The 15011-nt window shown below is 39.8% G+C and overlaps 1 protein-coding gene across 1 annotated transcript in view; it reads left to right on the forward strand.

Annotated features, from left to right (window-relative positions):
* PPM1H (protein phosphatase, Mg2+/Mn2+ dependent 1H) overlaps positions 1-15011 on the forward strand; it is a 131653-nt gene that overhangs the window by 76275 nt on the left and 40367 nt on the right. The window contains exon 5 of the mRNA XM_071552314.1: positions 12952-13036. Coding sequence (XP_071408415.1) covers positions 12952-13036 — 85 coding nt within the window. The remainder of the gene's footprint in view (positions 1-12951; positions 13037-15011) is intronic.

Below are 15011 nucleotides of genomic sequence, written 5' to 3' on the forward strand. Positions count from 1 at the left end.
AGTTTTGCCCTTTCCAAATGGACCTCACATAAAACGTGTCATGCTGAGGAGAATTCTTTCAAAAATCTTTCGTAAGTCCATTCCTAGATTTTCCTAGCTCAAAACAAAGTTAAAGCTTTAAAGCATAGAGGATCTGTTGGTCTGGTTCTCACTCCCACCAAATCCCTGGTTTCCCTCTTTCAGGTTAAAAACCAGCTATTGCTGGACATCCAAATTGATGTCATGACTAAAAGGACATTTGAGGACTAGAAAAGCAGCTCTGAGGTTGTCTGCCCCCTGCCAAGGCTGCACTATGCATTCATGTATTTGGAAGAGCCAAAGTCAAGGAGTTTTATTTGTGTTAGTTGGGAAAATGTGTTCCATTTTGCTGTCTCATGCCTTGTGTGGTCAGCTTTATGGTTTGTAAGATACAAGGAAGGGCAGTGAGGAATAATAAGGAAACTACTTAAAGAAATGTTTCTCTACTATTGAGAAGAGTGGGTTTGTTTTTTCAGTCAAACAGGGGACTTCTGCTTGTTGCTATTGGAACTAGGTGCTGAAACTCTTAGTACTTTACTTTCTTTGAGTTCACCTACTCATTTGTGCCTCTCCCCTCTCCTCATTCTCCTTCTTTTCTCTGTGCTACACCACTGGGAAAATGCCAGTAAATAAATCAAGTTACACTTCCCACAGATAGGAGTCTGTGAGAGGAAGTTTTGTGCTGTAAGGGTGGAAAATAAACATTCTGGGTTCATGCAAACCTCATTTGTACTGCCTCTTCCTAGAAGAAGATCAGGTCTTTTAATTTCAGGCAACTTCAAAACAGCAGAATCTTTTGAAGGTGGGTTTTGAACAGCTGCTTCTGTCAGAAGACCAAGGTATGTGCAAAAAACTGTACTATCACAATGAGACCAAGGAAATGTTAAGTGTGAGACTTGAATAATAATGTACTGTGTGATGCCAGCTATACCTCAGACTTATGTCTGTGGTATTCAGTTTATCCACCAAACCTTATCAAATCTAATCATTTCATGCCATGTACCCTGGCAGTGTTGTATAGCAGCTGTCCTTTTGTAGTTGATGTGTAATTACATCATGAAAAGACTTTAATTACCATATTACTAAATTACCAGCCAGCAATCCTTTCAGGTTCAGCCCTAGCTCGCTTCTGTATGGACTATTAGGCTTCTCCAAGCTGAACACTTTTCGTTGGTGTAAAAGGGAGGAAAAATTGTGCTAATTGTAGGTTTTGTTATGAACTATTATTGAGCTTGATGTTATGGCATCACTAATGTCAATGATATAATTAAACTTCTGCTAACGATGCAATCACAGTTCTGTAATAATTACATGTTAACTGCACATGATACCAGAACCTTACTAAAAATGAGGTGATGTATTCAGAGCCTGATAACGTGGAAGGAGCTGCTTTCATTCTCTAATGACTTGTCTGATCATTCTTGGACTCTGCCATAAATATACCTACTTGTACAGTCAAAATTCATATCTGAGTATTGCCCAAAGCTTTTTCTAATGTTTCTTTCTCCCTCTTTCTTCTTTTTAGTGATTAGCATTGTCCATGCAAGATTTTCTGATTAGGGACTGATCAGATACTGTAATCAGCTATCCAATATGTAGTGGTTTTCTGGCGACCACTGAGGTGCTGTCTTTTGCTTACCAGTTTGACATTTATGTGCTATGGAAACTAGGCCAGACTATTGGAATAGCTGCTTTTTTTTAATATAGAATAGTAAATCTTTTCTTGTCATTGTTTTAAATAGTATGGTTCAATTTTATATTGCTAAACAGACTTCTACTGCTATAACACGCCTTGTTAATCTCAGTTCTTTTTAGTTTTATGCTCTTTCTTAGGATATTGTTTTATAGCTAGTGCTAAAGCAGTTGTAAAACAGGGACTTAATGTTTTTACTGATTACTGCCCAATTATTGTATAGCCTCATGCAACTCAACATTTGCCCAATATCACTACAATGAGAGTTAATATGATAATATTGCATTACAGTCTTTGGCATGAGTGTTCTGGCTTTTGTGTTGTCTGGCTGAGGAGCTGCTCAGAGACTGCAGACACTTCCATTTTGTGCTGTGTTTGGAGCCATGTAGGGTAGCTGTGCTTTTATCATTATACAAGAAGCAGAACACCACAAGTTGATTTGACTTTTTCATATGCCCTGAAACACTCACTAAATCTGAAAATGGGTTCTTGGGTTTTTTTGACTTATCAGTAGAACATGGCATCAAAACAAAGAGCCTGATGTTCTGAAGGCTTCACAGACTTGCAGGGTCACTGAATTTTTTTCCTTAGCTTCATCAGCTCTTTTTTAATCATCTTTTTGTCTCCTTGCTTTTGCTCCCCTGTACTTATTTTTCAGAGCATATTCACCCTCTGCTTGAACATATATCCTCATGTCCAGAATAGATTTTCATCTCTTTTTTGCAAGTGTAGAATTAATGCTGAGGCATTTGGGCTTATTAAATGGTAGGAGCTCATTGAGTGAATGTGTTTGTGGCACTTCTGTGTGGGTGCAGGTGAAGGAATTTCCTTGGTACTTCAGGAGCCCAGATGTGGGACAGTGTGTTTATAACACAGTCTTCTCCCAATGTAATGAAATAGTGAATTGAAAATTGAATTTGTTTACCACTTCAGTCCTGTCCGGATTTTCTACTTGTGAAAAATTCACTACATTTCTTCTTCTGTGTTGTGGTGCTTGTCAGCTGCTTCCTTCATGCTTAGTTCTCATTGTGGGAATTAAAATTTGGGGGATTAATTTGCTTTTATGCAGTAAACGAGAGGGGCATGGAACAGCCATGTATCTGCTGACTGGCACTGTAGCTTAAATAGAATTTCTGAGGAGTCAGAATTGATTCTGACCCATATTTGTGGTTCATGGTATCTGACCTTTCCTCAAGGCATTCCAGCAGGTTTGTTTTTGCCAGAAATGCTAACACCGTGTAAGGTTGGAAGCTAAAAAGTTTTCTAATATATTGCTATTGTAGAACTAGTTTACTTTAATCTTTGGTTTACTGTCTTTCTAGGAAGCTTTAATTTTCTGTGTTTCCTAACTACCAGTTTTCTAACCTAAATGCTGTGTATTTTCCCTGTTTTCCTTGAGTGGTCTGCCTAAGTCCTCTCTGTCTTACATCTATGTCTGCATAAACAACAATAACTGTGCTTCATACTGGAGACTTAAAGATCTCTAGAGGAAAGACTAACTCAGTTACTAAGCTCTAGTCTGCAGTATTTGGAGAAGTGTTCTTTTTCAGTCTTCTCTTAAAGATGGGACAAAGAAAGTTGCAAATCTGAACGACACACAGGGTCTTTTCACTTTGGGACCATGCAATTAGTAGTAACTCCTCTTCATCCTCTGAAGTTCTCATTCCTGCAGATTCTCAAATTCTCTGAATTCAAGGCAAAGCAAGTCTCTCTTATGCACATTCTCCTTTACTGACTGCAGTTTGGTAGGTCAAGAAGTCTGATCTTGCCTAGCCAAAAATGTTGGAAAAGATCATGGCATCTTATTCGTATTCCAGAGACATGGCCAAGTCCCATCTCTCTGTTCCCTCCATCTGTTTTCCTTAGAAGTATGACTTGCAGGCCTGTAGAAAGCACTTTTCCCCTTCTCCTTCCTGGCCAGATCATAGGATTCACAGGAATAGCAGCAATCTCAGATAGTGTAGTATTTTGTTCTGGGTGAAGCTTTCGGAGGCACTTAAAGAAACACGTAAGGTGAGGTGTGAAGAAAAAGTGTTATATCAGAAATAAGTAATTGCACTCAAACTGCAGTAAGGAGGAAGAGCATTTTCTTGTCATCCAGTGGACAACAAGTTCCAGGGTACTGGCATGTCATATCCAGCACTGATGTGGCAGAAATTATTAATTTAGTAACAAATGTAGGCTTTTGAAGACAAAACAAACAGCCTACCCCTTTTCCAAACTCTTGTTTTTCCTGGGAGAGTGTATGCCCTAGCAATGTGTATGGCAATTAGCAAGGATTGAAGACATTCTAAACATTTTTGGTAAGGGATACATTCAGTACATTCAGTTAAATCTTTGGTCCTAACCACACAGACATCATCTTTTGTTCCAGATTATGAGGAAGGAGGGAATTTTGGCTATTGGAGTAATATCAGTAAACTGGAAACCACAGTTCATTGGTATTGGTTTCCAGGAGTAAAGAATTTTATTAACTTTAATTCTCATAGGTTTTCAGCCTTTAAAACAAGAGAGGAAAAAGTCAGCCAACAAAACCCAAACAAACTACCTTTTTAATCTCTGCCTTTGTAGCTGACCACAGAAACATATGCAGGTTCTTCATTCCAGTGTTGCAGGGCGAGAGCCAAGGCATACAAAGTAGGCTGTGTGCCTTGGCTCTCTGGTTCCCATCTGTACTGTGGGAGAAGGGCCAGAGGGAGCACCCCAGGTCTGCCTGGTGAAGGTTTCAAAGTCTGCTGCGGTCCCCACTATGCTGAAAAGCTTTTCACGTCACTTAAGTTCTGTGAGCTTGTCAGGCAGCCCGGGCTGTTCAGCCCCAACACCAACTATGCAATGCAGTTTGAGCCCTGCTCCTGGGGCTTTTAGAGAGGGCTTCCCTTGTCACTTCTGTGTAGGTGAATGAAGCAGGACTTGGATAAAAATTCATCAATGTAGAGTGAGCAGAGACTGTGACTCTCAGTATACTTTTACATCTTGGTCCAGCTTCCATCTTGTTCCAATATCCTGCAACTGCTACTGAGTTAAGTAGAAAAGCTGAGATCAAAGTAGATGTGACTTTAGGTGCTAAAAGTAATTCTTTCTTTCTCAAGGGTAAGACAGTGAAGAGCAGGGAGGTAAAAAAATCCTTGCTTCTTCCATCTTACATGGTCAGCCATATCCCAGCCATATTACTGTCAAAACAAACACTGACTTGCACAGCAATGCCTTTATCCACTAAGCCCAGGTTTAGTTGCCATAGTAACTCATCCTGGAGATGAATGTGATATCCTGGAAAGCAGAGAAAAAGACTTTGATTCCACAAATACCAGTCCCGAGGCTCAGAGCTGGCCACAGAGATGGACTGCACTTCTTTGTTCATTTTCCTGGCATGGCCTGTGTAACTGGTGGCATGTTGTTCAGCTGTGATACCAAAATGTGGTGGTCTGTCATCATTGCAACCCTGGCCTTAGCTGTGTCCAAATGAAGAATACGCTGAAATCATCATGGGCAAAACGAATCCTGTGAAAGTAGTACATCTCCAGCCTAAGGGTACTGGAACCAATGGTGAGCCGTTTTCATGTGCTCGTAGTGTAACTATAAACTCGCTATAAACTGGCTTGTAATAGCTTCCTAGCTGCCAGCTGAAGCCCTCTCTGAAAGATTGGTGTGTTCAGATGTAAACTAACAGGAAAGTACACACAATTAATTACAGAACATTTTAGCTTAGTTCATTTACTTTTCGTTTAGTACTACTAGCATAGACAATACTAGAAATGTATGGGTATGCTTATAAAGTCTGTACTGGTTCAATAGCAGAAGCTACTTTCCTGATTAAACAAACAAGCATATTGCATACAGACAGTGCCATCCCATTAGTGATGGGGTAGGCTTACCAAAAAAAAATATCATTAGCCCTGAAACGGAACACTGTTAAAGCCAACTGCTAATTATAACCCCATACTTAGATTTCATCAGACAAGAAAGACATTTGAGGACCTAAACTACAGGGAATTCATGGGAGGGTCCCATGGGAATGAAGCTACTGCCCACCAAAGCGGCATTAACAACTCAAAGCATACAGGTCCGGAGGTCAAAAATGAGGAAGCAATGTATCTTCCCCAAGCTATCCCCTCTGTGGACAACCTGCAAGCTCAGAATTGTAGTTAATTTAAAACTGTAGAGCATAGTGATACAGAAACAGCTGAATTAACTTAGTTATGCTGTTGGTGACCACTAAGTGCATCTCATGGTTAGATGCAATGTATGGGGCAGAGACAGGCTGCCAGGATTAGATAATCCTTTTAACCACTGCTTACTAAGTTGTTAGTGAATACGTGGGATGGACTATGAAATCAGTTGTAAGAATTCAGACTTGTGTTATTTGTGGTGGCAGTAAGGAAGATGCTAACTGGTTTAGGCTAGTGTAGATGGAGAAGTAAGCCCTTCCAGGGAAATCTGTGAACATTATTTTGCTTAGAGAAATGGCTTCTACTTGCTGATTTGTGCTCCCTTATTAAAATAATACAATCATTTAGTAAAATCAGACCACCAGAATAGTGGCTTTAGAGTATTTCAGCAGTCTCATTGTGCCCAGAGGCCTTCCCCAAAGGAATCTCTAAATAAGCATGTAAACATGAATGAGTCAAGAAACTGGAAAGCTCTACACGTGTGTGCAGAAGAGCAGCTCACGTGTTTTTAGCTGCCTCTGAAAGTCAACTTTCAGGGGTGTTTGCAGGGACTGAGTCTCATAATGTCTTTCCATGGTTCTTTTCAAAGACAGGAGGACATTCTCATCTTTCCACAGGAGAGATGTAGCATGCTTGGATCCATGCTGGTGCAAGGACATGAAGAAAGGACCTTGAATGAAATACATGGGAACATCCAGTCAGTGTCCTGCTGGAGCAGGGGCTGCACTTGGCAGTACTGCTGCTGAGATACTAACTCTTGGAGCAGCTGGGGTGGGTGACAGTCTGCAAAAAGTCTTACCAGAAGTTTGGGAGGGATCTTCATTGTTCCATCAGGAAATGCCAAAGCACATTCCTATAGGAAATTACTTTTTCAACACTTCACCAAGGCAAGTTCTCACACCTTTTATTGGCTTGAGGGAGCTTAAGTTCTCCCAAGTGATGAATGAAAGTGTCTGAGCAGCCTGCTTTAACCACAGCATGACATGAAACTACATTGTCACAGAAAGAACCACAAGCAGGGAGACTCTGTTCCCTCTTAACATTGGCTTTGTTTGGCTGAAAGAAAAATGATCCGGTATTTCTGTTCTGTCACAATAATTCTGTGAATAGCCTCATGTTTGCACTAAAAAATATGATGAATTCAGGGTGGCAGGACTGTTGAGTGGCAGGAGATGGAAAATAAGGACAAAAGGCAGTTTTAACTGGCTCTACTCCTTCCCTGATTTGTTGTTTTATTCTTGATAGCAATGATGAGTAGGACTTTGGGCATTATCTTGGGTATTACAGGTGGGAGGCAGCCAGGAGGTTTGTCCATTGGTTTGCTGAGGGCTGCTGCTTTCACTTGAGTTTTGTGGTGATGGGTATGTAACTGCTGGGACCTGTTTTAATGCCAGCTAAATGTTATATAATGGATTTTTTCACTCTCCTCTGTCTGCCTTAATTCATAAAATTAAGGAAATAATTTAAAGGCTTTGCACTATAGTTCCATTATTATTGCCAGTGCAGTAAGGTGCTTTTCTTTTCACTTGGTTTCTAAAGAAACAGTGAGAAATGCATCTGCATGGGGCTAAGTGAGAGTAATTCAGTTCATAATAAGTGAAACCAAGGTGCCAGTGCTGAATGTATTAAAAGTCATCAGTAATCATAACACCTGTAAGTTTCAGTACCTTATTTAGAGAAGAGAGAAACATTTCCGTTTTTAATCATTTTCTAGTCATAGTCTTTCACATCTTAGTAATTAAGAAATGTAAATATTTTTTAAAAAAACCCCACAACTGGTTTGAATTTTACCAGACGTTAGCATTGATCTTCCTTGGATTCTCTAAATATATGCATTTAGTTACCATAGTAAACAAGTACTGACATAGACTGATTCCACAGTTCTAGTATTTACTTTTTTTTTCCTCAGCTATTTTGTGACATGCCTAATTAAAATCTACTGCTTGATTCCCCTTTGAATGTAATAAAACCCTGTCTTATTCTTTCTGTCAGTTTAATCCCTTTTTCTTTTCCATTGACACATTACTAATACCTTTTCAGGGAGGCCAGACACTTCTGCTTCATCTGTACCAAATCCACACACTTAACACCTTTTGACAAAATGGATACATCCTCCCAGGGGCTTGGAATTGATATACAGTGTCAAAAAGGGTTTTCTGAATGGTCTCTCTTTAATACCTTTACCAGATTTTTACCCTCTTTTGTAAAAATGTGCAGTTTAATGTTCTGTTTCAAGTAATTTTTGGCTGAAAAAGTGTGTAATGGTATCAGGGTGTCCCCTGAATACTCCCAACAGTAGGATATGCTTATTTGTTTTGAACGCTGGAATCCCAATAGACTCATGACAGCAGTGGAATTACACTTTTGACCTTGTTCACTAAAGTGTTTTCCTTCTCTGTGTGTTTGAATGAGATTAACCAACAAGAGCTTCCTCTAAAATGTATGTTTCCCTCTGTTTCTCATAAGAAATTCGGAAAAGATGCTGTGCAATTTTCATCTGATTGCATTCTCTGTAAAAGAGAATCCGTAAAAAAAAATCAAACCCTCTTTAATTCAAGGAGAGGTGGCTGTTTTTATCCCTATTAAAAATGCAAAACCAGTTGATACATCAATATTTTCCTTAAGCCAGTGTTGTTGCTACATCCTGAGCATGACAGCAGCAGTACAGCATGGTGGCAGATTTATACTCTTTTGTTGCTTCATTCTCCATGTATTTTAAAAGGGGATATATGCTTAGGCACCAAATTTCATTTCAATGTATTGAATCTGAATATAGAAAATAACCATATATTTAATGTTCTGATCATTATGGACTACACAGTCATGTTAATCCAAAAGATAAATGTACTGTTTTGTTTAGATGTACATGCAGCCTCTTGAGCTCCTGTTGTTACTTTTCATTTCTGTGTGACTGAGTAGACATAGCCAGCTGTTGGATTTGCCATGACTGCCAGTTCTGCCTTGTGCACCGAGGCACTGGCACGTCTCTTTCTCCACATTTAGTTGTTTGAGGCTTGGCTTCTCTGGATCAGAACTACTCAGTGAAGTGGCCAGAAGAGAGATAAAATACCAGATGATTGTTTCTTCCATTTTAGGCTACAGTGTTTTGGGGACTTTTTTTACCCCATTATATTCCTGTTTTCTCTGAGTATTTACCTGCCTTGGCTTAGTGAACATACTTTGATTGTTGTGCAGAGCACACATATACAAAAAACAAAGGCAAGTACAATCTGTAGCTCCTGTGGATGGGGAGTTAGATAGCTGGGTTCAAAAGAGGGGAAAAGACTTGTGGACATCTATAGTTTGTTTTTAGAAGGGATCAAGGTAAGTGACTTACTGGCTTCCATGGCCTTAAGACCTCAGAGCAGTTTCTCCTGTATGTTCACTGTAGATGATGTGTGAAGAGGGCATCAGAGCCATGGAGAGTGGAGGGCAATGCACTGAGGGGGCTGCAGATCTGTGTCTCCTGATTTCCTATCCTGCCAAAAAAGCTTTTGTTCTTTTAATTACTACTTCACTGGTGATATAAATTAGTGATTGGTATGGGTCTGAAGCAACCTTGTCATCAGAGAATATTTGGCTAGTGTTGACATACTTCTTGCCTGCAAACATGAATCATCCATCTGCCTTTGGCAGGCTTGCCCTGTGGCTCTGCTATAATGTGTGTCACCAGTGTGACTGAAATTAAAATGTCACTATTAAACATGGCAGAATCAGATGCTCTCTGGGCATTGCATCTATTTGAGGTCTTTTTACTTCCTATGTAGTTATATCTGACAGTGTAATAGGACTGCTGTATTCTGATATAAAATAATACATTCATGTATCCTCAACACACAGGGAACTAAATGCTTTCAGAGCACTATTTCCTTGAATAGATGTGTCTTTCATGCATGGCAGAAGCAGTAATGTTCATGTAACAACACCATGTTGCTGCTTAGTCCATTAGGAAGTGTAAAGTCAAAATTAATTGTCCTGCAGGACTGTCTAGAGTGGTTCTCTGAAAGCTGTTGCTGGACTGTTTGCAGCTGCTGCATCAGCCAGGCTCCCTCCTCGGGAGCAGTTATTGACTCTGGGCTATCAAATTCAGGGCTCTGGAGATTGCTCGGTGGGAAAAACCTTCAGTTGGTGCTTGGCAGCTCTGTCACTGAAAGGTCACGGAAAGGGCAGTTCAGACTCCAAACACAATTAGGGCCTGAGTCGGCACCTCTTCAATCACTGGGGAAAATCCCACTGAGCAAGGTGGGTCCCAGACTAGGCTTTCGCACCCAGCCTCTCCAGTGAGACAGCTGACAAATGTGTCCGTTTGTGTCACTTGGGCTGTCAGAAATACCCTTTGCTGTCATGAAAAGACTAAACAGCTGGTGCGGAAAGGTAAAGAGCCAGGTAAGGGATTAGAAGCCCACCAGAGTTGAATTTGGACCAGTGACCTGTATGTATGTCTGCGTCCCTCCTGTTACTCATATCTAGAGCCGCCTAAGTCCTCAGATCAAATAATTTAACCCTTGTGAGCAGCTGTACCTTGCAAGTTGAATGGAGTCCAACTGCTGAAAGCATTAATGAAAAACATAAAACTGAAGCTCTGTTTTATCTGGAACCAAGAGTATTACTTTAATTCCTCCCCCTCTGAAGATTTTTTGTGTGTATGTGTGCTGGGTTGTGCTTTTCATCCCAGGTGACTGAAATTTCTAGTGAAAATAAGTTCAGCCATGAAAGATTGACCCCCTCACCTCTGAATTGCTTTTTATGTGAGTCCCTCAGGCCCCAATTCTACCCATAGAAGTGAGAGTGACAGCTATCAACATATATAGTATCAACATATATAGGGAGTATGTCAATGTACACAAAAAAAAATGTGAACCCCAGACTGGTCTTTAAAATATGGATTTCCTGTGAAATGGTGATTAAAGGGGAAGCAAAGCATAATGAGAAAATTAGCCTGATGTACTAGCAGTTATATCAATGTGTGGGTTTATATTAGCTCTTTCAGACAAGCACAGGATCAGAAAATCCCTTATGACTCACTTAAACTAGTGTGTAAAATTTGGTTAGTGTCTGATCAGCTCCTTTGATCAGTCTAGTCTAGACTGTTGCCAGAGTACATACTAAACCCACAGTCCCCTTAAGTGGAGACCTACTCAAGTGAATCAAATAACATATAAAAAGGTTATAAAAAATGTTCACTGAGTAAATTAATCTGGTTCAAAGCTGGATACTTTAGGAATTGCAAAAAAAAAAGCAAATATGTTGTTGCAGCAAAGAGATGTAGAGTTTGCAATTCATATTTAAATGACTGTCTCAAAAATAACTAAAAAAATTTTTCAGCAAACTTTTATTATTTTTCATTGGATAGGCACTTTTGTAAGCCTGTAATGTCTTCAGATTCCATAAAGAAGAAAAAATTCTGTCAAAAATTCTGAACAAATTTGTTTTAAGAATTTAGATTTACAACCACCATGTCTATCTCATTTCAAGCACAGAGTATTGGTTTTAATTGTAGCAGTGAAGGGCCAGTGGGAGCCTTCAATATGGAGGTTGCACTCCTGCCTGCCTCTAATTTCTGCATGGGATTATTTGCAAGGGAGTGCTGGAGGTACAGGAGCTGTAAATGTTTTACCTGTAAAAGCAAAGCCGTTTTCCCCTCCTCACAGTAGCCTCTTCCTACATTTTGCATTGTAGCACCATCTTGAACCTGTCTGTTGTTTGCCATGTGAATCTCAGAAGTGTGAACAGTTCCTTTTCTCATAAATAATTCTCCCACTTTTTGCATACTAGCAATAGTAGATGACCATTTGGAGACAATTTTACTCCAATGACCTATTGACGAGACTTGGATAATTTGACAAAGCTGGTTTGTGCCTGAGCTGGTTTTCTCAAGATGCCTGTGTTCTGAATTTAGAGGTTTAAATTTTCAGTCTTTGTGTGCCTACCATATTTGTTGGTTGCATTGCAGTACAATCAGAACATGTGGCATAGAAGCAACAACAGCCAATCAATCAAATTATCAAGGGAAGTAAGCTAGTTCCTAAATAGCACATCAATGGGATGAAAGGATCACAGAAATCAGGGCATTTAAAACACAGAGAAACTGGAATCCAAGTGGCAAATACTTGTTTTAGCTACACCAGATTCTATCTATATTCAAGAGGAGAGCTGGTATACTACTACTATCCAAACATTGAGTTACCCTATTGATGGCTGAGAAACGGCTCTAAAACAGGCATCAAAGTCTTTAAGATGATACACAGTTTATCCAGCTCTTCAAAAGCACCAGCCATTCCTATACTTACAGAGCTGCCTAAATAATGGAAAGATAAAGGAACATGAATTCTGTGAGTGAATACATGACTGCAGAATGCAATAGGAGCATTGGGTAAATTCATCCTTATTGTGACTTGTGTTCCATCTGCTGGCATTACACCAGGGAAGGATTGGACTGTATTTTGTATGCAGCATAGCAGATTAAGAGGCGACTGGCAGGTGTTTGAGAGAATTTCCTCTCTGCCATTTGCAGAAGTGTGCATGAAATTCCATGGCTGATCTATGCTCATTCCATTACCTGTCATCTTTGAGCAGATAACTAGTTAAATTTGTGTTAAGTAGGATTCACTTTGCTATTTCCATTTGCTGTTGGAGTAGAAATGTCTTGGTGTGACATATGACCAATCAATAATTGGAAAGTGCTTACATGACTCATTTGAAGCCAGTAGTTTAGACAGTGTCAGCCACAACTGGTATTAAAACCTGCCAAGAGTTGTTCTACAATATGTGATTCTGCAACATCTCCTCTGGGTGTCTGCATTTCACTTAATAAGGATACCGGGTAGATATCAACTGAAATAACTCTTGCCTTTGTTGCTTGGATGTTTTTGTGAGCTCTGAAATGAACTTGGCTTACACAAATATACTTTGTTATCCAGCCTAAATGATGCAGGACAGAAATTATTATCCTGTTCTGCTGGCAACCTCAGTAGAAAAAAAATGGCTGTATTTGGCTTGACTGTACCCTGTAGTTTTCTGGGTATTTTTCGCTACTTTTTTTTCTGTATTGATGATGTTTTATTACTGTTACAGGGCTATAATAATCCGCAATGGCGAAGTCATTCCAATGTCTTCAGAATTCACTCCAGAGACTGAACGCCAGCGACTTCAGTATCTGGTAAGAGCCCTGAGGACCAAATCAGGTGCTGCTGGTGGCCAGCGTTGCCTGGTGATACCTAAGGCCCAGAGAATTGCTGCTGACTTACTGTGGCTTAGTGAAGGATGACGTGTTCACTGAACACCAGTGACAGATCATGTATATCTTTTAGTCACAAGTAAAAGTGGAGAAAAACCTGGTGGTGCTAATTCTGATGAAAGGAGTCTTATCTCTTCAGTGAAGGCCATCAATTAGCATGGCTGTACTTGTGTACCTTGTTTAGCTGCAGACCCTCCAGCAGCTCACTGGTGTTGGATATTGAGAGCTCAGACATAGGAGCTAATGAGCCACAGGGGTATTTCAATCCATCCCAGTGTTTGCTGTATGACATAAAATGCCACAGATTACTCTTTATGTGCATGTGAACAATATTGCAGAGTTTGACTAATTGGTTCTAATAATATGCTGGTAGTATCTCGATCAGGAAAGATACATCCAACTTAAAGGAGATCTCTGTGAACATTAGTAGGATAGGATGGGTGATGAAAGACTGGTTTTATTTAGTATAGCAGCACCCATAAAGCTGGGACAGGGTGACCAGCTGAGGACCTATGAGATGCTTTATACACCAGCTGTGTTGACTGATAAGCTGCCCAAGTAACTTAAGTCAAAATGCATGGTGTTATTTTTCATGCAAACAATCCTGTTCAGGATCGATGTTCAGGTCAGTTGGCTGAAGTTGGTGGACTGTTTGTCAAAATGTAATTCCTAACATGGCTGAGAGATTTCTTTTGTGCTTTTTCTCATCTCCTGCTTTTTCCTCTTAGAAATTTAAGCTTCATCCAGGGCATGTTCACTGGAAGCCCTTGTCTGCCTTGAGGTGGACAGGCCAAGGCTAGTGGCATTCCTTGGTCTTAAAGTGTCACTTATCTTTAGCCTGGCCCAAGCAATGTGGTTTGTAACTAGACAAAGTACCAGTGGTTGAAAGGTGGGTGGAAGATGCTAAAGAAGAAATTGTGTTTCCTCAATTGTCATGTTCTATTTTTTTTTCAGTCAGGTTCATTGGCTTGAAGCTGAAAATTTCAGAGGAAACACTGCTTTGAGAGTATTCATATTCAGAGAAACAAATAGAAAAGAGGCCTAATAAATATTTACAGTTCAGTTAAACTTAAAATAATTTGTTTGCCTTTAAAATAAAAGGTATCTTTAGTATCTAGGGAGTCTGCTACTTCTGTAGGAAATATGAGATAAAACATTGCCTTCAAGGGCTTTTGTTCTCTTTTGATGTCCTTTCTGGCTTGTATTTGAAACCAGTAGCTGATCTGAAAAGCATTTCTGCTGTTTCCTTTGGAAAATTCCTTTACCTTTATTTGTTTATTTTAATTCTATATTGCCAGGTCTGTGGGTATCATGTTCAAAGAGAATACATGCAAGACAGCAAGAGTGTGAAACAAAATTAGAGATCATTTCAAACATAACATTTCATAAAAAGCATTTTTACTCTATGGTTTAAAAAACCCCCAACAAAACAGAAAAGAAAAAGATGACCCCAAATTTTTTCAAGGTTGGCATAAATATTGCACTGCAAAGATTGCATCTGTCTTGTGATTAGAACCCAAATAATTCTCCTTACTCCTTTTGGCTGTCCCCAGGTTCTGCTATCAGTCTATTCTACCATCAACATCTCTCTTCTGCTGTTTCTGGCTGAAAGTTAGTTACTTTGGATGTATTTTCTTTTTTGCAGTTAAAGCTGAGTTTCTTTGCTTCAAACATGTGGCACTGCTCTTTCTGCACAATAGGAAGAAAATCACTCAATCATTTTAGCATTCATATTTTACTTGGTAAATGCAGAGATACTGTTCACTGCGGGGAAGTTATTGCACAAGCAAAGGGAGGGTATGGATTTACAGCCTGCAGGATACTGTGTGTTGGTTCCCTGTGCAGTGGACACTGCTGGCACAGTCAGGGCGAAAGAGGCTTTCCTCTGCCTTTAATG

The sequence above is a fragment of the Pithys albifrons genome, chromosome 3 (genome assembly GCF_047495875.1).
Source record: "Pithys albifrons albifrons isolate INPA30051 chromosome 3, PitAlb_v1, whole genome shotgun sequence".
Lineage (NCBI taxonomy): Eukaryota > Metazoa > Chordata > Aves > Passeriformes > Thamnophilidae > Pithys > Pithys albifrons.